We start from the raw sequence: 27,997 nt of genomic DNA on the forward strand, positions 1-27,997 counted from the left end.
GCTATCTGATGGGCTGACTCTTCAGTATTATAAAATAACCCTCTTTGTCTCCAATAACCATTTTTGTCTTAAAAATATCTGATATTAGTAATATTAGTATTACGAATATAATATTTGATAAGTCCTTCTACCCTTTCCTTCAACCTACTGTCATTAAATCTAAAGTGTGTCTATTGTAGAAAACGTACTTTGATCTTTTTTTTATCCATTCTGCCAATATCTATCTTTGATTAGCTTAATCCATTTACATTTAATATAATTAGTCATCAAGTAGAATTTATATTTGCCATTTTGCTTTTTGCTTTCTGTATATTATCTTTTCTGTTCTTCTAATCCCACCATTAATGCTTTCTTTTATTTAAACAGATATTTTCTAGTGTACCATTTTAATTCTCTTGATGTTTCATTTACTATTTTGAAAAGCAATTTTCTTAGTGGTTACCCTGGGGATTACAATTAGCACCTTATCTTTAAACATTATGGTTTGGATTGATGCCAACTAAATTACAATAGCATACAAAAACTTTGCTCTAATATAGCACTTCTTCTGCCCTCATTCATCTTCTTGTTGTCATACAAAGTACAAATCTGTATATGTTGTGTGCCTAACTTAGATTTAAAATTATCAACTTGTGCAGTTGTCTTTTAAATGAGAAAAATAAGATGTTACAAAAATAAAAGACACATTTATACTGTCTTTTATTTACCAGCGTAGTAACCTTTAACAGTGCTCTTTACTACTTGGTGTGTATCTGAGTTTCTGTTTAGTGTCCTTTCATTTCACCCTGAAGTACTTCCTTTCCTGTATCTTGACAAGTGAGTTGGCTAGGTTTTGTTTACCTGGGAATTTCTTAATGTCTCCTACATTTTGAAAGAATAGTTTTGCTGGATATAGTATTCTTTGTTGACTTTTTTCTCCCGGCACTTTATATATGCACCCCATTCTCTTCTGGACTCTGTGATATCTGATAAAATGTGAACTCTTAATCTTATTGAGGATCTCTTTTACATGATGAGTCATTTTTCTCTTGCTGCTTTTAAGATTCTTTTTGGTTTTTGACAGTTTAACTCTGAGGTGTGTAGGTGTGGATCTGAGCTTATCTTATCTGGAGCTTATTTTCTTGATTGTGCAGATTAATGTTTTTCATAGAATTTGGGACTTGTTAGCTATGATTTCTTTAAGTATTGTTTCTGTCCTTTACTTTTCCTTTCCTCTCCTTCTGGGACTCTCAACATGTTTATGTTGGTACATATGATAGTGTCCCACAGGTCTGAGGCTCTGTTTATTTTTCTTTCTGTTCCTCATACTGGTTAAAACAACTGACAGGTTTTCGAATTTCCTGTTTCTTCTGCTAGCTCAAATCTACTGTTGAGTCTTTCTGGTGTACTTTTTCATGGTCAGCATTGTACTTTCAGATCTCAAATTTTTATTTGCTTTTGTATCATTTCTATCTTTTGATTGATATTTTCTATTTAATGACACATAATTCCCATACTGTCCTTTAATTCTTCATATATGGTTTCCTTCGGTCTTTTGAACATATTTTTAAGAAGTTATTTAAGGTCATTGTATAATAAGCAAAATGTTTAGGCCTCCTCCTGGAGTTTCTATTGACATTCTATCTGGTGAACTGGTCATACTTTCATGTTTCTTTGCATGTCTTATAACTTTTTATTGAAAACTTGACATTTTGATCATGTTTCAAACTTGCAAATGAGATTCCTTCCTTTCACCAGAATAACAACCTAGTCTTTTCTGCTAATAGTCTTCCAAGTTGATAATTACCCGTTTAATATCTTCCTATCCTACTCTATTCTAAGTTTCTTAAAAGGCAGGAACTGTTTTCTTATTATTCTCAGCCCAAGCACCTTACAACATGGAGTGCTATTTGTTATTCTGGGAATGATCTAATAACTGTCATTTTCATAATTAGAGTTATCATCATTAAATTGCATATTCAGGAATTTACTGAAAGAACGTGATTTTGTAAAGTGAATGATCAGGACATTAGCCATCTAGATCAACATCATCTACATCCAGGGTCATTAGTTACACATGAGCATAAAGATATGAAACTATGGTCTGACACACTGTTAAAAACCAGAAATTCCAAAGAACACTAAATCAAGGATCAGAGAATTGACATATACACTTTAAAAAATATTAAGGTAAAATAAAAGATGGTTTAAAAGGAAGGGGAAAAGGCCACTTAATTCAGTTTATCCTATACATTAACATGAAAACTTTAGTGACTGCATAAGATATTTAATAAGATGCATCTAAAGATACTTAAACAACAATGCTTTCAAACAACATAGATTACTAGTCTCTGTTCTTCCTTTTCTTACACGTTTCTTTATATTTTATATATTCTTTATATTTCTTAGAATATTCCAAAATTTACTCACAGAAAAAAATGCCACTGTATTATTTGGGATAAAGATGAAAAGGAAGCAATATAAAGAGAAATTTAAGCCCATTCAATTCAAAGAATAATATCTAAATAGATGTATTTTCATCTTTACTAATCTATCATTATTATTGAATTATTTATTTTAAGGAAAAGATAGTACTAAAGTGATAAACAGATGTTAATAAACACAATGCCCGAATCAACATCCTTAAAGAGGCTTTCAATCCTACTGTAGTATATTACTTCATTCGTCATCAAACACATAAGTCATTATGGTATAAACACATACACTTACGCAAATAGAAAAAAAGCTTTATACTGAAAAATCAAGTAATGTCTTCAAAAGATATATTTGTCCATTGGCACCAATTCCATTACTCTTTTAATGTTTACTTATCTCACTGACAAATCTCTCTAAGGCACCCTTAAATCCCGTTTTGGAAAATGACTATGTATACAAATATACAAATATCCCTCCATTGCTTACAGAAAATGCCCTTATACAGATTAGCTAATTTGTATTTTTAATAGCAATCCCTGAATTATGTAAATTAATCATTTGACATTTTATTATGAATGTAGAGTTGATTTAGATTTGACTCAAAAATCAAGGATTTCATTATCCTGTAAAATATATCCAGAGTTCAAAGTATTTAAGGGGGTTAAACAAAATGCAAACATTTAATGCAACATTAAGCATGTGAAATAAAAACTTGATTGCCTAAAGAAAGCATGCTATGCTGTTACCCTGGTGACAGGTTAAAAAAGGGATTGTGAGCTGAATAGCTGTATGATATGAAATTAAAATGTTTCACATTGAACAATCCAAAATGAATTGGGAAAGGTTAGAGTAGAGGAGAGAGAAATCAATTCTCCAATGGCAATGTTGAATGGGAAAGAAGTATGAATAGGATTTGCCAGTGGGGTGCAACAGCTGCCAAATATCCTGCAGCCAAAGAATTACAATAATACTGATGAAGTGTGCAAGAGCTTTTGGAGTCATTGCAGGGAACAGAGAAATTCTCCTACAATAATGAGGCTATTTTATCTTCCACTCAGCTCTTATAGTAGAATTAAAGAAAGGAAAAACATTTTAAAATGTAATATTTAGTAAAAAATGTATAAATATGACATCTTATCCACTTAATATTTTGTGCTTCATCTCACACAGATTTCTAAATCATCCAAGACAGTCTAATTAAATAAATGAAACTATCAAAACAAAGATAGCAAAAAAGTAAGGCAAGCTTAAAGAAAAATTATTAGTGTTTTCTATCTTCTTGCTACTTTAGGGGTTTTATTTGCTCAAATAAAAGTAGATATTTCAAAAGCATAGTATAACTATGTACATTTGTGAATATACACCCAAAGTACTATTTTTTATTACTTATCAGAATGTCAACTTCACTGTTATAATGAGGTGGCTAATCTGAGAACCAATATGAAAAAAAGTATAATATGAAAGTTGTGTTTTATTGTCATAGATGGTATAAATGTGTTAATAATTTGATGTGTTCTTTTAAATTCAGAGACATTTAAATAAAAGAGCCAATATATAACTGTGTAAAAATACCTGGTTTCACTTGGGAATTATTTTCTCATGGCTACTTTTTGTTTATGTTTCTTTTCCCAATTACCTTTCAATTTTAAGATCATATTTCAAAACTTTTTTTATTTTTTTATTTCAAAACTTTAAACTTTTATCTTCTGCCTGAAAACTCAATAATGGCTAAATGAATTATAAATCTAAAACCGAAAAGGACACTATTTTAATTGCAAGAAAACCATATAATTGCATCAATCAGGTAAAAAAATCAGTAAAAAAAAAATAATTCTCCATTTTATCAGGAAGCCAGATGAGGAATGAAAATGCAATACAAATGTAGGCACAAAAACAGCAATTCAAGTGCACATAATTTCCCATTATGCTACTGTAACTAAAAGAGTTAAACTGATGAAGGGGTCTGTAAAGCCAGTTGAGATACTCAATATGTTCTGCAAAGTATGAGCCCAAAGTGCTGGTTAAACACTGACTCTGTACACCCAAAGTAACCCTCCACAAAAATGAACGCTTCATTTTCAAAAAGCTTTCAGGATGAAATATTTTCATCAGCATAATCATAGCCCATAGTGAAGGTGTTTCTTTTTCTAAGTTTTTAACCTCTGATCAAATATCAAGAGAGAAACTAGAAGGTTAAAGTAGAAACCAGAAAGTAAAAGCATCTGCCTCATGCAATTCAAATAGGAATCATCCAATATAACAGTGCCATTTCTCAGAGGAGGAAACTAGAGTCAGAGATTGAAACATTTGCACAAAGGCTTGCACCATCTTGATACTTGGTAGCTGCACTAGGATCAAATTCCTGACTCCCAACCTTTCATTCAGTGCTGGTTCCACTACACCACACCAAACACCCTGAAATTTCAGTGCCAAGTAAAGGAACAGAAAAACCCAAAACTGATTTCATTTTTCTAGCGCAAATGACAACATAGGGAATGTGATAAAATAACAGAATTCTGGGTACCATCTACAGTGTTTAAGAGATACGGCATGCACAATCACATTCTACACTGCCAAGGTCCACTAATATAACATATCCAATTTAACCATCACTTTCCATTTGAGATTCTTGAAAACTGCTCTTGTCAAGGTTTCCTAGGACCTCCGTGCTGTTAATATCAATGGTTAATAGTCATTCATCATATTTAATACACTTCAGTTGAACACTCCTGCCTCCTTGGTACAATTTCCTCACTTGGCTCCCTGAACTCCAATCTTGTGTACTTTTCTACCAATCGTGTCTGTTGTTCCTTCTCAGTCTCCTTTGCTGGATCTGCCTCATCTTCCTGACTTGTTAATGTAGAATAGTCAGGGCCTTTGTTCCTAACTGGTCTCCCAGGTTCCACTCTCACCCTCCTATAGTCATTTACAACATGGCAGACACTATGATCTTGTCAATACATATGTCACATCAAGCTCTTTGCGCAAGACCCAGCAATGGCTCCATTTCACTCACAATGAAAGCCTAAATCCTTATGACAACCTAACACAACTCCACCTCCCTACTCTATAGCTTGCTTGCTCCTCTCGAGTTGCATTGGTTCACTTGCTGTTTCTCAGACAGGTCAGGCATACTTTGACCTCAGGTGATTTGTATTTGCTATCTCCTCTGACTGAAAGGTTCTTCCACCAGATATTCACATAACTCCCTGCCTCTCCAGGAATGTGAATCCATCCTATCATCCTGCTAATCCTTCTTGCCATCTACTTTCCTATGATCCAATTTAAAACTGCCAACTACCCTACCATCCATCTCCAGGATGCTCTATATCCCTTTCCTGTTTTGTTTTTCACCAAAATATTTATCATTTGATATACTACATATTTTATTGATCTCTTTTGTCTATCTACCCTCCAAGTAAAGGTAAGCTTATGAGGGTAGGATTGTTTAAATCATTTCTTCCCTGATAAATTCTCCAAATTTTCTACCTCAACTCTTATAATGATCAATAAGGAATGGAAGAAAACATCCTTAGCTTAAGAAAAACTGTTTCAAACCAACAGCTAACACATATGTTGATACTGAAACACTCAAGGCATTCCAGCTAGTCAGGAATAAATTAAGTATATGTCATTGCCACTACCCTTGAAATAGCATCTTTGTCATTAGAGATTTTTAAAAAATTAGGAACAGTTGAAACATAATGGGCATCAAGTATTGTATATATCTTTTGACGATGACGAAAACTCTTTAAGAACTACTATTATCTCCGCATTACAAATGAGGAAACTGAGTCCAAGAGAGATGAAGTCCAATTTATCCTAAGATTAGCTAAGGATTGGCAGAACCAGGAAGAAATCCAAGTATCTGGCACAAAAGCCTCTGCTCTTGAACATGAAACTACTGGAAGTTCTAGCCAGTAAAATAAGACGAGAAAAATATTATAAGTCATAGAAAGGAAGACATGGATTACTATTAAAAGATGTAGTGGTCACTCTTTTTGATTACTCATTCATTACATGTTTCGCACTAGAAAATTAGTTCAAGACAATCATGATAAGCCAATTCCCTTTCCAGTGATTGGTTTAGGAATGGGCGAGAGATTTACTTCTTGTCAATGAGAACTGAGAAGTAGCTGGCTAGGTAACACCTGAGAAAGGTTGCATCACTTCTTAGAGACAGACACATCCTCTGAACCTTATCTAGATTTGACTCCTGAAACTCTGCAGCTATCCTATTATCACAGCCTTATGAAGAAGGCCATCCACAGAAGGAAGAAAGGCTGAGAGAACTGTAGAGAAGTGGCACCAGCAGATGAACATACTGAACTTTGTCTTTCCTGTCCTCTAAACCTCATGTTAAATTTGAGGTCAGCACTGTGTCAGTTTGAATCAGGGTTTCTGTTACCTGTACACAAAAGCATCCCAAATGTTTCAGGAGGTTATATGATTGCCCCTCTTAAAAGGAAATAAAAAGTTATTATGATGGATTTTTTAAGTTAGAAAAAAGAATTGTTATAAAAGAAATGACAGAAACAAAGAGACTTCAATAAATAGTCATATATTTTTTGAAAAGTTTCCACGTTTAATGTCGTTCGATCCAAATTTACTATAACTTTAAGGCAATTCCAATATCAAAATGCTCAGTCAGAAAAATGATCAATAAATTTTCAGAAAAAAATTAATAACATAAGGGTAGAATAACAAAACAGTAAGATAAAGAGAGAATACCAGAAATAGACCATAATATATTTAGAATTTTGCATAGGATGAACATGATATTTAATAATCCAGAAAGAAAGGATAGTCAAGTCAATAAATAGGATTGAGTCTACTGGCTAACTATATAAAAAAGTAAAATTAGATCTCAACTTCACATCACCCTGCAAAGTAAATTTGAAATACAAAATTCCAATCTATTAACTATAAAAGAATGGAAACAGAATATAAGTAAATATAGTATAATCTTAGGTCTTTTTAAGAATAAAGGCAAAATAAGAAACCACAAAGAAAAAAATGGTCTGACTACATAACATTAAAAACAACTCCAATGGTGCCTCATTTGCTAGATTAAAATATGAGACATCTCATTATTTACTTCACAAAAGATAATTAGACCCCAAATTCTACCTTCTTGTATTTATAGCTACTTAATATCAACAAATAAAAAATGCCATTTCTTTTCTTGATAGTTTTATGCTTGTCTATAAAGTACTTACTTGGTTTTACATGACAATATAGAAGTCATTTTTTTATTTATAAAAAATTAGGTGCAAGAATTTGGGTATTAAAACATAATTACACAGGATCAATTATTCTCACAAAATTGTATGAAATAGGACAGAATACATCTTATTCCAAACAGATAAGCTTAAGATAAAATAATATGCCATAAGGTCACATTTCTAATAAATGGTGTAGTTTGACTACAATCTAGACTTCTAATTCTAAATTTTAGTCTTTTCTACTAAACCATATGCACACCTACTTGTACGCATGCATGTGGTGTGTGTGCGTGCGTGCAAATCACACAGTGAGAGAGAGAAAAAGAAGAGAGAATGGGGGGAAGGAAAGGCAGCAGAAAGAGAGTGAAGGGAGAGAGGGGGTGGTGAGAGGGAGAGAGAGAGCACGTGCACTGTTATTAACTGAATGTTTGTGTCCCCCCCCCACCAAAATTCATATGTTGAAACACAATGCCCAATGTTATGGCATTTGGAAAAGGAGGCTTTTGAGGATAATTAGTGGAGCGCTCATGAATGAGATCAGTACCCTTATAAGAGGCCAGGGAGTTAGCCTGTCCTCTTTCACCATGTGCTGATACAACAAGCAACCTTCCTGCAACTTAGAAGACAGCCCTCACCGGAACCCAACCATGCTGGCTCCTTGATCTCGGACTTCCAGCATCCAGAGTTGTGAGAAATAAATGTTCATTACTTAACCCACCCTGACTATGGTCATTTGTTATATGGTCCAAAATGACTAAGACACTCACATATATTTCTGTCTTGCCATCCTTGGAAATATAAAGAGATATTACTTTTAGGGGGAGTAGGTTCAAATATTTTATAAATAAATCATCAAATCACAAAAAAAGAAACTCATTTCATAACATACACATAAATGAATTCCAAATGGATTAAAGAGTTAAATGTTGATTTAAGTGTTTAGGATTTTGAACATAACCTCTGGAGAATGGTAGAAACAAGCAAAAAGAGGTCAACAAAATGTAATAATTTACTGTATATCTGCAATATATATAAAAAAAGCTTTTATAAATCCCGTAGAATCAACGTTTACTTTCAAACACTTTAAAATAGATATAATATAAGAAAACAGAAACACTGCCCATATTCACCTTGGCAAGGTTTAGCCCGGAGGACTGACATCTAAAAGGGAGGCCAGGGCTTAGTCTGAGCCACAACCCCTGCCATATCCAACATGCAAAGTAATAGGGGGATGCAAAACAGCCCTCAGCCAGGGAAGAGATTTGGTCACCAGCCATTCTACCAGCAGGAAAGTTGCCCTGGCTCTCTCCAGAAAGAATAATTATACAATGATAAATTAGTCAGATAGCTTAACAGAAAGATTAAATCATGGAACTGGGAAAGTTTGTGCAATAAAGCATAAGAAAGGCTGTAGGACAATCTGCATGGTTATAAAACCTACCAAAAGAAGACAACAGATGCAGACATACCAATGGGGAAAGGAGAAAGCAGAGAAATTTACAGAAGGCAGAATGACAGTCTTACTAGCTCTCTGAGAAGCTTGTGATGGCAGAAGTGGACTTGAGTCAGAGCAAAGCAAGGAGAGGGCCTAGCTCCGAAAGGTGAATCCTGACTTGTGAGCAGCATTTTGTCCTAAGAAAACTGGCTTTTTGAGCAAAACTAAATAAAAGATTACCAAAAGGAACTAAATTGTTTTCTTTACTATTTTTTCTTTATTTTTTTCTCCAATTATTGTCAGAGAAATGATTATAACAAAGCACAATAAAATAATTTTAGCTTCAAATAACATGAAATGATTGTTTACCACAACTTTCAATATTTCATGCCTGTTAATAAAAGCATTTAAGAATAATTATAAAGAAAAATAACTCCATGGTAAGTCAGCATGTATTTATGTAAAAACTTATTCATGCTCATCAAATTTGGAGTCATCCTCAGAAAAAATTGCTATTGTTTATGACATTAACTTTTCTTTTTTTCTAAAATGCACCGCTATCTTTTTACTAACCAAATACAATGGGTACATATTATTAATGTCTTTTTCCAAGTCATAAATGATGAAAGAGTAAAACCCATAGAGAAACTGGGAAAATAAAATCAGCAGCCAAAACAAGCAATACAAAGGAAGGGCTGCAGGCTACTGAATTTGGAAGCATAAACATTACATGAGTACACCCATGACAGAGAAATACACAGCCAAACCTGGAGACTGATTCTTAGACTCCATTCTCAAGCCAATGATGAAAACATGACTCTGAAGTAAAAATGTGAATATTCAACCACCTTACATCAGCTATGGTACCAAGTACCTCTACAGCAAACAAGCAAAAACAACTTAGGTTCACTTTGCCTAAACGAGATTATGCTTTATCAAAAAGACCAATATATTTTGCTATATGTTATAGGTCTCTGTTACGGATGGCAGCAACTCTGCAACAAACTGGCATTCTAAATAAATAAGTTCAGTAGAAAATAAACTCACCAAAAATAAATAATTATTTGCTATATAGGTAATATGTACACAATTATTTACATAACTAAACTTCTGGCCTAAATACTTCATTCATATATTTTTTTGGAACTTAGTCTAAAGGGTAATGAGTTCAACAGTAATATAAGAAGAAAAAGATTCTAGAATGATGGCAGAGTAGAAAGCAATAGGAATATGTCTCCTCACCTAGACAACAACTGTACTGATGGAATCTGTCTCATAACTATTTTGGAATTCTGGAATCCAGCTGAAGGCTTGCAACTCTCAGGGGAAGACTTGGATGGCAAAATACAGCCAATTTCAGCTCTGAGCACTGTAGCAGCTACCCATTACCCCACCCCCAGGTATATGGTAGATAGCTGTACACTTATTCTTGAAGCTTACACACAGCTGTGAAAGCTAGAGTAGGCAAAAAGGACCCTGTCCTTCAAATACAGGATATCTGTGCTCTAATTGCTGCTTCTGATCACAGAGGTGAAGACAAAGAGATAGGTAGCCATTGTTACTGTGCCGTCTGCACTGTTGCAAGCTCTTCTCCATCTGGTTGAAGAGACTGTCAAAAGATTTAAAGGGCCAGTGCCCCCTTCCTGCCTCCTTCCTCTCTTGTTTTTTCCCCTTTCAGGAGCCAGACATTAAATACTAAGACGTTTAAAAACAACTGCATACACGAAGAAAATTAGAAAGTGGCTACACATCCAGGGAAAGGTTCAGAAAAGACCTGAGAAAACTTAATGTTTACACCTCAGGCTGATACTTGGCACAGAGACATCCTACAACAATCAAATAAATAAACTAAAAAAGTAATAACAACGAACAAACAAATAGTAAAACCTGAGGAAGGAGAAAAATCCTATTTCCAGAGCTACCATATTATTGGATTTAAATGTCCAGTGTTAAACAACAACAACAAAAAATCACAAGTTGTGCAAAGAAATGAGAAAGTATGATCTATTCAAAATCAACAGAATACTTCTCTGAAAAAGACCAAATGATACACAAGATAAAGACTTTAAAACAACTGCTCAAAGAACTAAAGGAAGACAGAGAAAGTCAAGAAAACAATGTGTAAATAAAAGGAAAATAGCAATAAAAAGATAGAAAACCTAAAAATAAATGAAAAAAATTCTGAAGGTGAAACATACAGTAATTGAAATGAAATACTCACTACAGGGATTTCAAAGGCAGAACTGAGCAAGCAGAAGAAACAATCAGCCAACCTGAAGACGGGACAATAGAAATGATCAAGCCTAAAGAAGAGAAAAAAAAAAGATTGAAGTAAACAGAGCCTAAGGGACCTGTGGGACCATTAAGCCGATGGACACAAGCATTGTGAGAATTCCAGAAAAAAGAGGGAGAAAGAGCCAGAGAAAATATTCAAAGAAATAATGGCTAAAACTCCCCAAATTTGATGATAGATATGAACATGAACAACCAAGAAGTTCAATGAACTCCAAGTATGAGAACCCAGAGACCCACACCAAGACACATCAGACTTTCAAAAGACAAAGTCAAAGAAAGAATCTTGAAAGCAGCAAGAGAGAAGTGAGTCATCATATACAAGGGATTCTTGATAAGATTATCAGTAAATATCTCATAAGATACTCTGGAGGCCAGAGGCAATAGACTGTTATATTCAAAGTGCTAAAAGAAAAAAGGAACTGTCAACCAAGAATCCTAAACCCAGTATCTGGAAGGAAACATGTCAAAATGTTAAAAGTGGTTATTAAAGAGTTTGTGGAATTATAGGTAATTTTTATTCTTTTCCTTTTAAACCTGCAGATTTTTACCAATGAAGTCAGCACCCTCTAAAAAGAATTTGAATACATTTCTCAAAGGTGAAAACAGTTCACCATTAGCTACACCCAGGACTTCTAAAAAAAGCAAGGTCCAAATAACATCTGAAGGTCAAGGACTCAAGATATGAATACTGTATTTACCAAAAAAATAAAAAATAATATGAGGTATGGTTCTGCTATTAAAGCAAAACCTAGAATCTTTCCTATACACACATCCCTCCCAAACAACACGGTCCAACAGAGCTTGATGGAAATAGAACTGCAATGATGGAAAAGTTCTTTCTGATGCCCAAAACAATAGCCACTAACCGTAGTACAGTAGTAGCTATGGAACACTGGGAATAGAAATGCGGCTAGTGACTACACTGATATTGACACTGAAATGTGCCTGAGAAACTAAGTTTTTAATTACATTTTAATTCAAATAGGCACATACAGCTAGTGGTTACCACACTGGAGAGCACAACTGGGTGGTGGGGGGTGGGGAGAATCAGATTCATGTCTCTATTGACCATTTTCCCCTTCCCCTCAGTCATTCAGTATTTACTGACATTCTATGTTCTCTAATCTTTCCCTAGATAGATATCTATTGAATTGTCACTTAAAAAAAAAAAAAAAAGTTGATTAAGCTCCCTGTACTTCCTCTTGAGAATGAGAACAAATGAAGAGTACCAGTTACTCCAAGACTTTCTGAGTAAAACCACATTAGCCATTAAAATATAGCCTAAACTCAATTTGGTCTTTCTTCTAATTCATCAGGGGTAATGTGACTTTCTGATCTGTGCTCTTCGGAGCTGCTTGGTCACCTGCCATCTTTTTTTCTTTTTTATCTTTATTACTCCTCTTGTGGGAAAGCAAAAGGAAAAAAAAAACAAGTTGAAATAACATAATTTTATCAACAGTATCACTGTAGCAAGTAATGAATTACATCTGCTAAAGGAGGATTACTCTATCAAGTACATAGACATTCATAATAAATAATCTTGTCACTAAGAAGCATTAATATCACAATGATTTTCTTTTATTTGTCCTTGGATAAAACATGTTTTCCCTTCCCCTTAGGTTACTGGGAACCTAAAAGGTACACTTAGGGCTCACAAATAACTAACTCAACATGGTTTTAATTCCATCTTAAATCTTACTTATATCAAATGAGTTTCACTGAGATACATATATATACATATATGTATATGTATATATACATACAAATGTATATATACACACACATTTTTTAACTGCTAAAATTCATTCCTAAATTTTAGTACTTTAATACTCTTGAAACTTTTTTCAATATTAATAAAGTAATGATGGAAATAATAAATACAAATTACTTGAACAGATTTCTTATAAGGTTTCAGAATATCCCCATACCTCTAATAATATCCAAATTAAAGGCACCAACATTCTTTCTTAGTTTCAGAATTTTATAAGCTTCAATTGAAAATAAAAGCAATATCATTTTTAAGCGCTGTGACTTTATTATAATTTTCCAAACACTCATAGGTTCCAGAAATGCTTTCATTTGCTATTTACTATATAATAATGTATTTTTTGGCTTATTTATTCTGTTTTAAATGATATAACATACCTTGAATTTCCATGTTCTTGAAAACGTTGTGCTCTCAACTGGGATGCCACAAATAATGAGGATGCTATTGCCAATAAGTGGTTTCTCTCATTCTCTGTTAACCTGTGTCCTGAGGAAAATTAATTAGCCAATCAGTCACATGTAGAAATGTTAACATCTATGCTTCTATCTTTTAGAATTATTAGGCAATTCAAACAAGTATTTTATTAAATATCAATTATGAAACTAGTATATCAGGCACTGGAGACTGCAGGGAGAACAGGAGGGAACAACACTGTTTAAATAAGACAAAAACCCCTGCTTGCTGGAAGTTTATAGTCTAATTTGGAAAAAAAATATATATATATATATAAAACATTCACAGACGATGATTACAAATAAGAACCCATACAGAGATCTCTAGTAAAACCAACGCTCCTCACATCTGCTTCTCATCACTCCCCAGCCCCAGTTTTACTTCTAAGGAGAGAGAATAAAGGACAAGTAGAAAACAAGTGTTGTGGTCAAGGACACTGGCTAGGCCACATTTTGTAGTATGAAGGATTAAAAAATAATAAAGGTGTGATACTCTTGCGTGCAGTCAGGGTTTGAATCCCAATCAACCAGCCAACCAATCAATCTCTCTATCCCTCTTTAATTCCTACCAAAATATAGCTTTACTTGGGGGCAGTGGTCTAGCCTAACAAGGCCTAGGAAGAGATCCCAGTCCAGCTGAGTGTTTAGGAATCTGTTTTATTTGCGTAATTCCTCAAGAAGAGTGTGAATCAAGGCAAGATGTGATACAACAGGGTTGTCTACGGTCATACCACCCTGAACGCACCCGATCTCATTTGATACCCCAGGGTTGCATGTTAATCCCCTTGAGAGCTGGTTAATCTCAGCACAATTTCTAACACTATTTTTTTTTTTTTACCGCAGTGCTATACACAGATAATGAAGTATTAAATGGTATATAGCACAGCCAGTTTGAATGCTGGGCTATCAGCAATAAGATACTATTTGTACAAGTCACAAAAGAAAAAAAATCGAGTAGTTAAATTTATTTGAAAGAAATAAATTAGAACATTATGTCTAAAAAAAAATCACTCATAATAGAAATAATTGAAAATATTTATAATTAGGATATAAATACTTCCCAGATTTGCAGCACGTTCTTCTTCATGAAACTGAAAGGTGCAGGGTTTCATGAAACTGAAGGGAAGGGAAAGCCACGAAAATCCATCCCTATTTAAGACAACCCTAGCAGCTCCATAAATTGTAACACCAATGTGGGATTGATCGGCTGGTTCTGAGAATTTAGTCACAGGCCCCTCGAGGGTCTGATAAACCATACTCATAGGTTTTGAAACATTCCTGATTTCTCCCAACACTTAAGCAGTAATGAAAACATCTCGATTCCATAATTAATTACCCTCCAGGAGGATTAAAGAAATTTGGTCTCAGTATTCTCAAAACATAGTCTACGAGAACAGTTCTCAAAGTATGACCTGGGGACTACTGGGAGTCCCCAAGAGCCCTTTTATAGCCTGCAAGATCAAAACTATTTTTATAACAATACTGATTTGCTTTTTTCTCTCATTTTTTCAGGAGGTTCCCTGATCCAAGAGATATATGACAGGTGATGACATCATTGCTCTTGTGTCAACATATAACAAATTACTATTACTTTGAAAATGAATCAATAAATATTTTTCAAGTTCCTAAGTTTTAATTTATAATATGGAAAATATTAATAATATACCCACAAAACCTCTTTGGAGTATAAAGAAGACAAGCGCTTCTTTAACTTTGCTGTGCATCAGAATCACAGATTCCTGTGCTGCACCTGCAGATGCTAACTGGTGGTTAAGTCTAGGAACAAGAATGCATTTCTGACAAGCTCCAGCATGACGCTGATGCTGCAGATCCACAGATCTCACTCTGAATAGAACTGTTTTAGACTCATGTTTATCAAACTGTGCAATATAAACCACTCAGTATTCTTCATGTGTGTGTGCAAGATCATGATGTAGAATATATTTCATAGTGGTGCATAGTCAAATAGTCACTTCTCTAGAAACATTTGCACATCATATATCAGCTGAGAAAACGGCAATACATTACAGGAAACTCATAAACTGCAAGATGCTGAATCAGTGTTTCATCTTGTCTAAAAAGTTGTTAGCTGTACTGATTCAGACAATACTGAGAAAGGAGATTCCCAAATAAAATCCACCATCATTCATCACATCTCATATGCAAATTGATACAAATCACTTTTCATCCTTTTTCACTGACTGGAACTGATTCTCGAATATTACCAAAGACTGTTTCTCAATAAATTTGTCTGATATGAGAGTGCTGAAGACTTGTTTACTTCTACAATTTAATTATTTTGTACAATTTAAGACTCAAATAATTTCAACAGAGAAGTGCTGCAAAGACCATCTACTTCATCCTCTATGGAGTGTGGATGTCTCCTTTACAGTGCAGTTTAACAGATGTTATCTAGGATCTATACAACTCTTCCAATAATAGGACACTGACGAACTCTTTCAAGAATTTCTAAATCATTACACAGTTCTCATACTGAGTCGGACTATTTCTTTGTGACTTCCATTCAAGTGGGGAGCGAGGGCTGCGGGGGAAGGTAGAGTTACCACATTCAGTATGTCTATGTTCACTCAATCTTCTGTCCAACTGTGTCTGGTGTCTCCCGGTACAGAGAGTATATTTTACTCTCTACAGAGGACAGAAAGCCACCCTGCTCTGAGAGTGAAGGAGGGAATAAGGAGATTTAAGACTAGTAGTCCTACCTTTCAGGATTCCCCAAGGTACCCCAAACTAATAATTACTGAGACTTCTTAGGGGTTCCATCGTGATAATGAGCTATTTCTCAGTTTTTCACATTGTCAGCTTAAGATTCAACTTTCTAAGGTTGCTAAGTCAATTAAGAATCATCTTACACTGTAAGTGCTGATATGAATAAAGGACACACATACATGCTGTTATATGCATTAAATTATGTTCTGCGAAGATACATATGAAACTGATACTGTGGTTACCTTTGGGGAAAGTGACTAGAGAGCAGAGAGGTTAAGAACCATACTGATGTACGAACATTTTTATAAAAAACATACAAGTAACAGAGATAATCTAGAGATGGGAATTTTTTTCCTTTTCATTCTACTTCTCCGGATGTAAACTCTAAGTCTAATAAATGTTATCTTAAATTTTTTTTGAAAATCATTTTCTGGCTTTTCATTTTCCAACATTCTATCTCCTCTCTTTATGGGCTTGTGTCTTTATAAAATTCAATCTAGTGTTGGGGGGAGGTGGAAATGTGTATATTTAAGCTATAATCTTTACTTCCAATTGGTTAAAGTACTTTCTTCAGTAATTTCCTCAGAAAGGGTATGTAGTGATGTTTCTTAATCTTTATTTAAAAGTATCTCTTTTCATTCACATCAACAAATGAAGGATAACTTAGTTGGATATAATATTCTTGGGCTGAGTTCTTTCCTATGAAAGAGATATTTAAGACTTTCTAATTTCCAGTTTATAGAGTCTTAAGATGATCTCATTCTACACATTCTTTGCATATAACTTGTATTTTTTTCTTTATAGAAGTTTTAACAAGTTTTATTTGTTCTTGATATGCCTAGTGGTATTATTAAACCTGCCTGAAACTCAGTGAATCCAACATAATATTGTATGCCATTATATCTGAGAAATAATTTTTAATTTTTTAATTAAAATTTACCTTTGTCTTTTCTTTTCATGAAACTTCTATTATGTACATGTAAAGTCTCTTTGATCTTCCTTCCACATCTCTTATCTCACACATGACTATTCTCTTTATCTTTTTGCTATTTTGAAATACTTCTTCCATTTATTCCTTTGGGTCACTAATTTGGTTCTTAACAGTGACCATCCTTCCTTTCATTTTGCTGAAATATTTTATTTTTAAACATCAGTTTTTACTTCATCAAAGTCTTTCTCCTCTAATTAACATTCTTATGCTTTCTTACTATTTTACAATCATTTGGATACCATATCAGCAGTTCTAAAACTGAGCATTGCCTGTCCTCTGGGATTCTTCTAGTTCTTTCTCTCTTGATGGGTAATCCTTTTCCTTTGTACACTGATGGCTCTGTTTTTTCTCAACAGTCAGCTCAAAAGGTTAGGAGGAAGTTCCCTGGTAAACGTTTACCGACCATCTGGGGTACAGAAGAAGCATTTGCCAGTCTCCTTATGGTAAGTACTTTCTCCAAGGCTGATTTCAAACTACCAATATCATATCGAAGAGAATGGATTAGGAGGAGATGTGCATAGTGGCTCTCCGGGGGCAGTATGATGGCCCTATAGTCTATGAAATAGAGCGTCTGGAGACGTGTTTCAATAGTGTAAGGCTACCTTGTCTTTGAAGTCATCTTTGATTCCCTAAATTAGAATTGGTTTCTTTATTCTCAGTTCTCAAGGTACTTTGCTTATATCTTCCCTTGGCACTTATTTTACTCTGCCCTATAATCAGTCCTTTACATGTTTATCTCTCTTACGATGTAAGCACCTTAAAAGCAGAGAAAATACACTATTCGTTTTTTTTTCTAGAGCCTATATCAATTATTTGTCAAATGACTTTAATGACTGAATTATTAAAGGCAACACTTCAGTCTATATATTATAGTGCTACTTATAAAAGTAAAGAAATATTTGACTAAATTCAATGGGAAACAAGCATAATGATATATTTCTTATGTTGAATCAAATTTTCGTAAAAATTCTGCACCTTTTCAGAAGAGAAAGATAATTCTGATAATTTCTTTTGATGGAGCTGGTGCTTCCAGTGTGTTAAGGCAGCAGAGAAATAAGTTCGAGATGTTCATTACAGGCCAACTGAAATTATAGTTCTTAACATATCTTCTTCATTTCCTCTTTATTTCCGAATCAAAAACCTTGTTCCCCGTGTTCCTACTTTTCTGAATCAAAGGAAAATAGCTTTCCAACCTTAGAATCTAATAAATTGACAAGAACAACAAATCCTTGTGCATCCTATTTTTTAAATTTTAGATACAGTCATTTGAAAGTTCAGTATAAGAACCTTCAGTAACACTGTCCTAGTCTACGAATAAACTTGAGATGATAAACATATATAACAGAAAATTTTAATGCAGTCATAAAAATAGGCACTTGCCTATGCATCATGCCTAGGATATCTGGACAGATGGGAAGCAGATGGGTAATCCCAAAGGGGCAAAATGACCCAGCCTCAAACATATGGAGACTATCCTGGATTAACTTCAGTTGCCACTTCCTGCTGCTCTTTCAGGCACATATATCAAACAATCAAAATGATACAGTTTAATATATTTAAGACTTGCTCTGGGGGAAAATGAGTAATCTGAAAAGGAAGGTCGGAAGATAGCAGCCATTTAGAGAAGAAGTGACATGAAAATAATATGAAGGAATAAAATAAGAGCTAGACATGAAGAATGGTAAATATAAGTGTGCATTTTTAAAGTCCTTACAGGCAATATGACAACATATCGCACACTCTAAAAATTTTTGTGATTTATGAGTTTGAATCCTAGCACAAATGAATGAGTATTGAAAGGGAAGTTGAAAACTCTAAGTTCAATTTTTTTGTTTTGTTATATTATTGGTTATTTAGCCTTAATCTCTCTGTGCTTTGGCTTCCTCACATGTAAAATGAAGGCTAAAGTTAAAAATTGCTAAAGGCCCCTCTAATAACTTATAAATAAGAATTTTAAAAGTGTGTTCTTGCATAATCTAAGAAACAGAATTATAGTGTCGTTGCTAATAATTCTCTACCAAAAAAAGCAATGTAATATATTAAATTTATCACAGAATATTGCAATATTATGTTTTAGGTACTTTTCTGAATTCCACTAAGAATTTGGGACATTTTCTATTACTGCTAAATGTACGGCACACAGTAATCAACTCCAATTAGAATTTTAAATGCCCCATTATCTTCTCTATGGTAATGAGATATATCATATATGTACATATTCAAATGTGTGTATGTATATATAAATACCCATGCACACATACATTTGTTCTAAATGTTCCCTGAAGTTTTGGTCTGTTGTCTCCTTCTGCCTTACTGTTTCATGTCGTATCACCTTCACAGACGCATTAGGCAGGCGAACATAAAAGCAAATGGAAATCCTGATTGAACTCTGAAATGACTGTGTCTAAAATTTAAAAATAGGATAAACAAGAATTTGTGTATTTGCTAGGGATAAAATAAAAAGTAACAACACAAGTGGTCCCTGGCTTCATGAAAACAATAGATACTAATGAAATAATCGCACAAATATAAAACTGCAACCATATTAATATTGTATTTTATAGTTTTAAATTTAAAAGTTCAGGAAAAATAGTCTGATGATTCCTTAGTCTTTAAGTTTTCCAAATACAAACATTTCATTTTCCTTGGTACTAATAATAAAACCCAGTAACACTCAAGTTTTGAAAGAAGAATCAAATCAGTAATCCTTAATCTTAGGAAAATTCTGTATTGTAAATTCTGAAGAAATTGCTTTGTAAATGTATTCAATAGTTCAACTACATGCAGTTGACCTGAATCGATACACTGCTTTCAAAATCACTAAGTCATTTTATATACCAGAACACTTTAAAATGGATATAAAGAACAGTTGAAGTTTGTGAGAGAATATCTAATCTTCATATATCCCCAAGTTCATTAGAAATATATGTAAAGGCTTCTGGCTTTCACCTACATAACATTGCTATTAAGTCTCACATAAGTCCTGTCTCTTAATATCACGTTAACCATTTTCAATGCTCACTAAATGGTTTTCCCTGTCTCTCACCTGATGAGAAATTTCCTACTACCTGGAAACAATCACTGATAACTCTACAGTACTAAATTTCACATTCCACTAATTAATTTTTTCAAAATTCATTTTCTCAGCATAAAAATGATGATCTTCTTAGACATATTCATTTCATTAATAAGAATACCATCTGGTATTCTGAAATTTTCTATGCTAATTTTCATAAATATATAGTTTTAATTATTAAAGAAGAGTTCCTGCATATACCCTACTTATATACCTGAATATATTGGCAGGGACTATAAATCTGAATCAACTTTCAGAAACCAGAAAATCAGGTAGGCTAATGCTCTGGCTACATGTTTTCTTCAAAAGTCAACTAGGACAACATTCTACATAGTTTAATTCCTCATCCAGCAAAATGACAGATTATTACACATTCATTAATCACTGATGAATACTCATAATCGTGAATGTCAATAGTCTAGGATATTCTATGTTGATAAAGTACAATATAGGCTAAAGGCCTTAATTTCAAAACAGAAAAAAGTATACATTATATAATAAAGTATAAAAAATAACTTAATACACTAAAATACTTCGATGCATACAAACCTTTAAAGCCATCAGGATATACATCAGAAAGAAATTTAGTGTTGATGTCTCCTTTTATAAAGCGTGAGTTGATTATCACCTCTCGAAGTAACGCAATATTATGAGTAACACCTAAAAATAAAATGATATCAGATTGAGCTGGAGAACAATAAGTCAGTTAAAAATCTAATTCTCATTATCAGGAGGAATTTGTCATCAGTGTCCTATAACCTAGCAAAAACAGTAAAAGATTATTCATCTCCTTCACTTCAAGTAATAACAAAACATATCTGAACTTGAGACCGCAATAAAACTCTAAATGTAAACTTAAGATGGTGATTGCTAAGTTAATTCAATGGAGAAATAAATGTCTTTTCACTAAATGATAGAACAACAAGATACCTAGTTTGGAAAAAAAGAAAATGAACCTCAACCTAACTCACATCATACACAAAAGTTAACTCAAGTTAAATCACAAACCTTAATTTAAAACCTAAAAGTGTAAGACATATTATAAGAAAATATAAGAGAAAAATCTGTTATCAAGAGGTAGGCAACAGCTTCTTAATGCAAAAAAACCATGAACCATAAAAATATCAACAAACTGTACTTCATCAAAATTTAAAAGTCTGCTCTTCAAAGGATGCAGTTAAGAAAAATGAAATGGCAACCCACAGGCTGAAAGAAAATATTCACAACACACATATCAAAGAACATTTATCTTGAATATATAAAAATACTCACAGTACAAATAATAAGATGACAAACAACCCAAGTAAAAAAATAGGCAAATATCTGAACAGACATTCACAAAAGATACACGAATGGCCAGTAAGCACAAGAAAAGATGTTCAATATCATTACTCATAAAGAAATACAAGATAACCCAAACACCAATTTAAATGGCTAAAAATTAAAAGACAGATAATGCCAATTGATGATGAGGTGTGGAACAAAACTATTATACACGCTGGTGGAAATATAAATTGATACATCCACTTTGCAACTGTTTGGTAGTTTCTTTAAAAATTAAATATATACTCACTATATGATTCGGACAATACACTCTCAAGTATTTACCCAAATTAAAATAAAACCATATGCCTATACAGTCACTTAGGCACAAAGGTTAATAGCTTTGTTTGCAACAGTCAAAAACTAGAAACAATCTAAATTAACAAAGTGTGGTTTGTCCATAAAATGAAGTTCTACATAGCAGTGAAAAGAAATGAATCGCTAATACATGCAAGGATGAAACTCGAATTTATTATGCTGAGTTAAAGAACAAAAAGAATACAAACTATATTGAGCCCATTAGTACAAAATTTTAGAAAATGCAAAACAACCTATAGTGATAGAGCGATCATGTGGTTGGTTGCATGGGGACAGGGCTGTACAGAAGGTGGATGATTATAAAGGCCATTAGGAAACTTTTGAAAGTGACAGAAATGTTCACTATCTTGACTGTGGTGATGATTTTACAGGTGTCTATATGTCAAAATTCATCAAATTAAGTACTTTAATATGAGAAGTTTATTATACATCAAAGGAAGGGAAGAGGAGGAGAGCTTGTGATCTAATAGGAAAAACTGAGCCTCATATACAAAGCCTATTACAAAGTAAAGTTCAAACAGGTAATTGCCACCAGAGGGACAGGAATGGTATCAGGAGAGTTCTATGACACAGAAAGACTTTATGAAGTGTGTTTCTGATCTTGGTCATGTAGACTACAAAGATATTAAGTAGGAGTAAAGTAAAAGGTAGTGTGAAGAGGTATTTCAGATGCAGGGAAAGCAGGAATTAGAATCGGGTTTTTCCACAAGAGCAGGGCAACTAGAGCATAACAGAGCTGAAGCTGAAGTAACACAGAGAGGTGTATTAAATTCCTTCCAGCTTCTTTAGCCCACTTCTGTATAGTTCTAATCGGTATCATACACTGTGTAACAAACCTAGAAAGCCTGATTTTGAACTTGCTATTCAAGTCTCATAGAATCCTCACTTTTATAAGAATATCTGAGGTTCAAGTACCAGGTCTACCTCTCGCCTTGGGTAAACTATTTAAACTCTCAAAGTTTTAGATTTCTCATTTGTAAAGTGGTGATAATAGAACCTATTTTGTATGATTGTCATGAGCTACAAATGGGATGAGGCTTACTGCAATGCAAGGCACTCAAGAAGGTGCATTTTCATCATTGTGCTCATTATTACCCCATTATATGAGAATAAATAGAAAACAATATATTTTGCTTACCACCTATGTTTCTAAATAAAGTTTTATTGTAACACTGCAATTTTACAAATGGTTGTTTTCATGCTACAACATTAGAGTCGAGTTGCTGCAGCAGAGACCTTGTAGCCCACAAAGTTTAAATATTTAATCTCTGGCACTTTACTGAAAAAGCTTCCAACATTTGCTATGAGGTTTTAACAATGTCAATATTCTGAGTAAATTAATCTATATCACTTACTTTAAAAAAAACGAACATTTATTCTACACCTTCTACTCATGCCGCAACTAGGTATCACAGGAAGAAAAATGAGAATTGTATAGTATCTGCTTTTGGAGAACTTTCAGTAACCAGCGATAAAATTTAAAAACTACAAGGAACTAGAAAACTTAAAAAATAAGAAAATTGTGATCCAGAGAGAATGAATAATTTATCTAAATTTAGTATAATATAAATAATAGTAACATACATTTAAAAGTGTTTAAATACAAAAGTACATTGTGACAGACTGCTGATTTCCCCTAAAATATGTTTTCATTTTTCCACAGTAATAAAGTCTTAGCTGAACAAAAGACTACCCAGACAACTCCATTTTCATGTCTTTCTTGTAGCTAGCTAGACATGACAAACTAATTCCTAGACAAGAGACTGTAAGTGAAAGTGATATATCCAACTCCAGACTCACTTACTTTAAAAAATAAAAAAAAATTTAAAAAAAAAAAAAGAATTGCTTGTTTAGGCTTCCTTTTCTTCTCTCTTTCTATGAGCTTCCTGAGATGGCAGGAACTCAGATTAGCAATGCAGATGAAATGGAGCAAGATGGGTGTTCACATGGTGGGTGCGTGTGAGTGTGTGTCTATATCTCCCAGAATTACCACAGAACAGTGACTTGCCCCATCAGCATGAACTAACCAGACTGTTACATGACAAGTAAATAAACTTCTATCTTATCGATACCTCTGGATATCAATGAACAGAGCCACTGAAGCACACAAATGAATCATGGACTTTTAAAAATCTTTCTACTTGAATAGTAAATACAGCATGAAAATACATACTTTTATCTCATTAAATGATATTTCAAGAATAAAATTAATACACAAAATCATTTTCTCTTTAATGCTCTCTGAATAAAACATTACATATTACTATGCAAAATCAAATCATTATCTGTTTTTCTTTCCTAAGGACTATCAGGTAAAATAATGGCTAATGGCAGACAACCAAAATAAATCAAGATGCCTCAACTGCTCCAAAAACTACTGTAAATTAATCAAAAAATTATTTTATGCCTAAAAGCTCAAAGATTAAATAGGAAAAAAAATCATTGAACTGCTCGAACACATCCTACAATTTTAAACTTACCATTTTGTACTTAGTTTACTTTCTTTCCATGTTCCAGGAAAGACAATGCTGTTTAAACTGACCCTTGTTCAAACAGCAAGCAAATAGTAGAGGTACTCTTTGAGACTTAGGTTATAACTTTAATGCTATAATTAATCACATACTCATAAAAATTATGACCCTGAGTTTTAGACTAGGAATTGAGGATGACCTCTGCCAAAGTTCATGAGGTCCCATCTGTATGGGAAATCACGACCAGCACACACAAGACAGGACCCCTAGGAGCGGCTTTCTCCTGACTACCTGCTGCTTCCAAAACACTAGCCAGACATTAGCTCCACATACTGCCAGGATCAAACAGGGGCCAAAAGCCACTGCTTATTTCATGGGGACACAGAAATTATCTTTAACCAAATTACATTTTTCCTCTAAAGATTCTTTAAGTTAACAAAAGCTCACAATAAACTCAGGAAAAAAAATTCATATTTAAACAACTAAGCAGTTATCAAACTGGACAGTAAATTGTCCTTTTATGTCCTTCATATTTTTTAAATCCCTTTATCCTTTAGAATTAGTCAGATGAATGATATATAAGTACAAATTGCAAATGCATCTGTTTTTATTCCTTAAATGTTAGCACTGGGGAGGGTAGGTAGATGCATGCTCCTCTTTCCCTATTTTTAAAACTTTTTATTTTAAAATAATTAGAGAAAATTCACAAAAATACAAAAGAATTACTATGTATTCTTTACCAGATTCTCCAAATGTTAACATTGTTACCTCATTTTAACTCTCTTCCCAACACAGTGATTTTTTTCTTAAACATTTGAGGGTAAGTTGCAGACAACATGGACTTAACCTCTAAATAGTGTATATTTCCTAAAACCTAGAGAAGTCTTTTATGTAATCACAGTACAGTGACCAAATGTGAAATAACATTGATAACAGTATCACTGTCTAATCTAGGACCTTATTCAAATTTCACCAATTGTCCCATTTATGACTTTCATTATAAAAGAAAAACATTTTTTTTCTGGTCCAGAACCTAATCTAGGATGACACACTGCATTTAGTTGTCATGTGTCCTTAGTTTCCTTTGATCTGAATAAGTTGATCCACTCTCCTTTGTGTTTACTGACCTTAACACTTTTGAGGAGTGCAAGCCATTTATTTTGTACACTTTCAATTTGGTTTGTCTAATGTTTTCTCATGATTATATTCAGGTTATACACTCTGGACAAGAATGTCACACAAACAAGATGCTCTTTTCAGTGCATTATATCAAGAGGCACATGATGTTAATCTGTTTCCATTACCGATCATGTTCATTTTGATCATTTCGGTAAGTTGCTAGGTTTCTCAATTCTAAAGGTACTATTTTCCCATTATAATTAAAAATCATGAGTTGACAAGGATACCTCCAATTTCGATTCAACACCACAGGCTTCATTCTGTCCTTATCCATTACCACATCTGTAACTCCTTTCTCTGACACTGAGAAACCTGGCTCTTCTCATCCACAATACATGTATTTATTTCCTCAGTCCCCGAAAGTACATAAACTGGTTTCAGAACTGCTAACACATGAACTAGGAAAAACAAACCTACTAACTAGAGTTTAATATTTGTTTATGGATATAGTCTTTAGTTTGAGGGTGTCTAATCAAAATACTGCTAAAGTGATTTAGGTTAGCTTGTTTTCTCTCTCCTTCAGCATGATGATATCATTCACTTAGCTATGTCCATTTCTTTTTGTTTGCTTTCCACTTTGAGTGTTTTCCACAGAACATTAGTGATTCTATTTACTTATTTTGAAATATTCATATGGATTCAAAAGTTAGAATTATACGAATGTATAATCAAAGGAGCCTCTCCCCTTCATGCCATGTATTTTGTTCCCATCTCCTAATCGTTCCCACCAGGTCCTCACTCCACCTCCTGTAGGAACGCCATCTTATTAGTTCCAGTCTTGGGTATATGTGTGTGTTTCCACAGATGAGCAGATACATGTATATATTCTTATTTCCCCTTGCCATCCACTAATATCTATTCTATTCTCCCTTCCCTTCATAAGAGAAATGCTACTTTTTAGCTTAGTATAAGGACACCTTGATATCAACTATATTTCCCATCTTTCCAGCAGCTAGATGTGACCATATGACTAAACACCAATAGGATAGAAGCAGAAATAAAGAGTGTCTTCTAGATTATGCCCTAAAGAAAAAAGTGAACTCCCCTGCCACCTTCCTGCTGAGGTCTAATGATTGACTATGAAAGCAGCCACTTTGGACCCCAAAATGAAAGCCGAACCATCTGCTTTGAATGCAAGAGTCACCCTACGGGTCCCTGACAACTTCCTTTCTGGACTATTGCATGGGAGAAAAATTAAACTGTAACTTTCTTAGGTCATTTTTCCTTTTTTTATTCTCTTTGTTCTAGCTGCTTAGACTACAGGCTAACTATGAAGGTCCTCAGGTGGGGAGAGGATGGTATATCAGTAGGAAAAAAGAGAGCATGAGAGAAACTGGTATAAATCAAGGGTCCACAGAAATCTGTTGGAAGACACTAAAGGGTTTTAAGCAGGGAAGTGATAATTGGGTTTATACTTTTAAAAGTTTATTCTGTCCATATTGAAGGATGGATTGGTGCAGGTAAAGAATATTTATAGAAAAGTCATTCAGGAAGTGATATGTACTAGTCCATGATATAGACAGTAGTAGCATGGGACAGCAGGGCCAAGGAAAACAGAATTAGAAGCTATTTTGATGAAGTGCACAGACCCAGCCCCCTCAGAATACCTTTGAGACCACTTTTCTGAGCCAAAGTGCTCACCCTTCCTACAGGGTATTTCAGGGACTCCTCCTTCATCACCAGAAGTACGAGCTTTTCTGGCCATCCCTCACTCTCAGAACTTCAGCTGACCCAACTACCCCCACCTCCACAAAACACTTCATCCACCTCCTTGCTTCACCTGAAAACCTCAGTACCCTCAGGAACCTCACTTCTCCAGCAAACCTCACGTAACTCGTTGTGATTCACTGCCACTTTCAGAATTTTACCTCTTCTAATCCTTGAAGAAACTTGTTTTCTTAAGGTTTAATTTACCTGGTCGCAAAATCACCTCCAATTCACTATCACCTATCAACATCCTTACTGCAACCCAATATTCACTACAGAATTTGTTACCTGACTCATGACCTTCCTTCTGACCCTAACTCAAGTGCCCTGTGTGGATGACCCATGCAACATCCTTACCACTCAGTTCTTAGGATCTCATTTCAAATAATCGAGTTTTCTACTTTAGCTACCTAGTCCAATACTCACACCCAAAATCATCTACTATTAACTGCATCACATTCAAAATCACCAATTCAAAATAGACTGCTTTCCAACTTCAACCCTATATTTCTAGCTCACTTCCCAAGTGCCTTGACCAAACCAGTATTAAAACTCCAATCTAGAATGTGAGACATTCTATAAGAAAATTACCCTGGACTCCTAAAATGTTAATGA

The 27,997-nt window shown here is 34.0% G+C and overlaps 1 protein-coding gene across 5 annotated transcripts in view; it reads right to left on the reverse strand.

Moving 5' to 3' along the window:
• The window catches only part of PCCA (propionyl-CoA carboxylase subunit alpha), a 321,747-nt gene that overhangs the window by 122,766 nt on the left and 170,984 nt on the right, over positions 1-27,997 (reverse strand). For all 5 annotated transcript variants that reach the window (XM_016123140.2, XM_016123141.2, XM_016123139.2 and 2 more), the window contains 2 exons: positions 20,934-21,044; positions 13,516-13,624 (listed from right to left, as the gene is read on the reverse strand). In XM_016123140.2, the coding sequence (XP_015978626.2) occupies positions 13,516-13,624; positions 20,934-21,044 (220 nt within the window). The remainder of the gene's footprint in view (positions 1-13,515; positions 13,625-20,933; positions 21,045-27,997) is intronic.

This window comes from Rousettus aegyptiacus, unplaced genomic scaffold (genome assembly GCF_014176215.1).
Source record: "Rousettus aegyptiacus isolate mRouAeg1 unplaced genomic scaffold, mRouAeg1.p scaffold_m13_p_11, whole genome shotgun sequence".
NCBI lineage: Eukaryota > Metazoa > Chordata > Mammalia > Chiroptera > Pteropodidae > Rousettus > Rousettus aegyptiacus.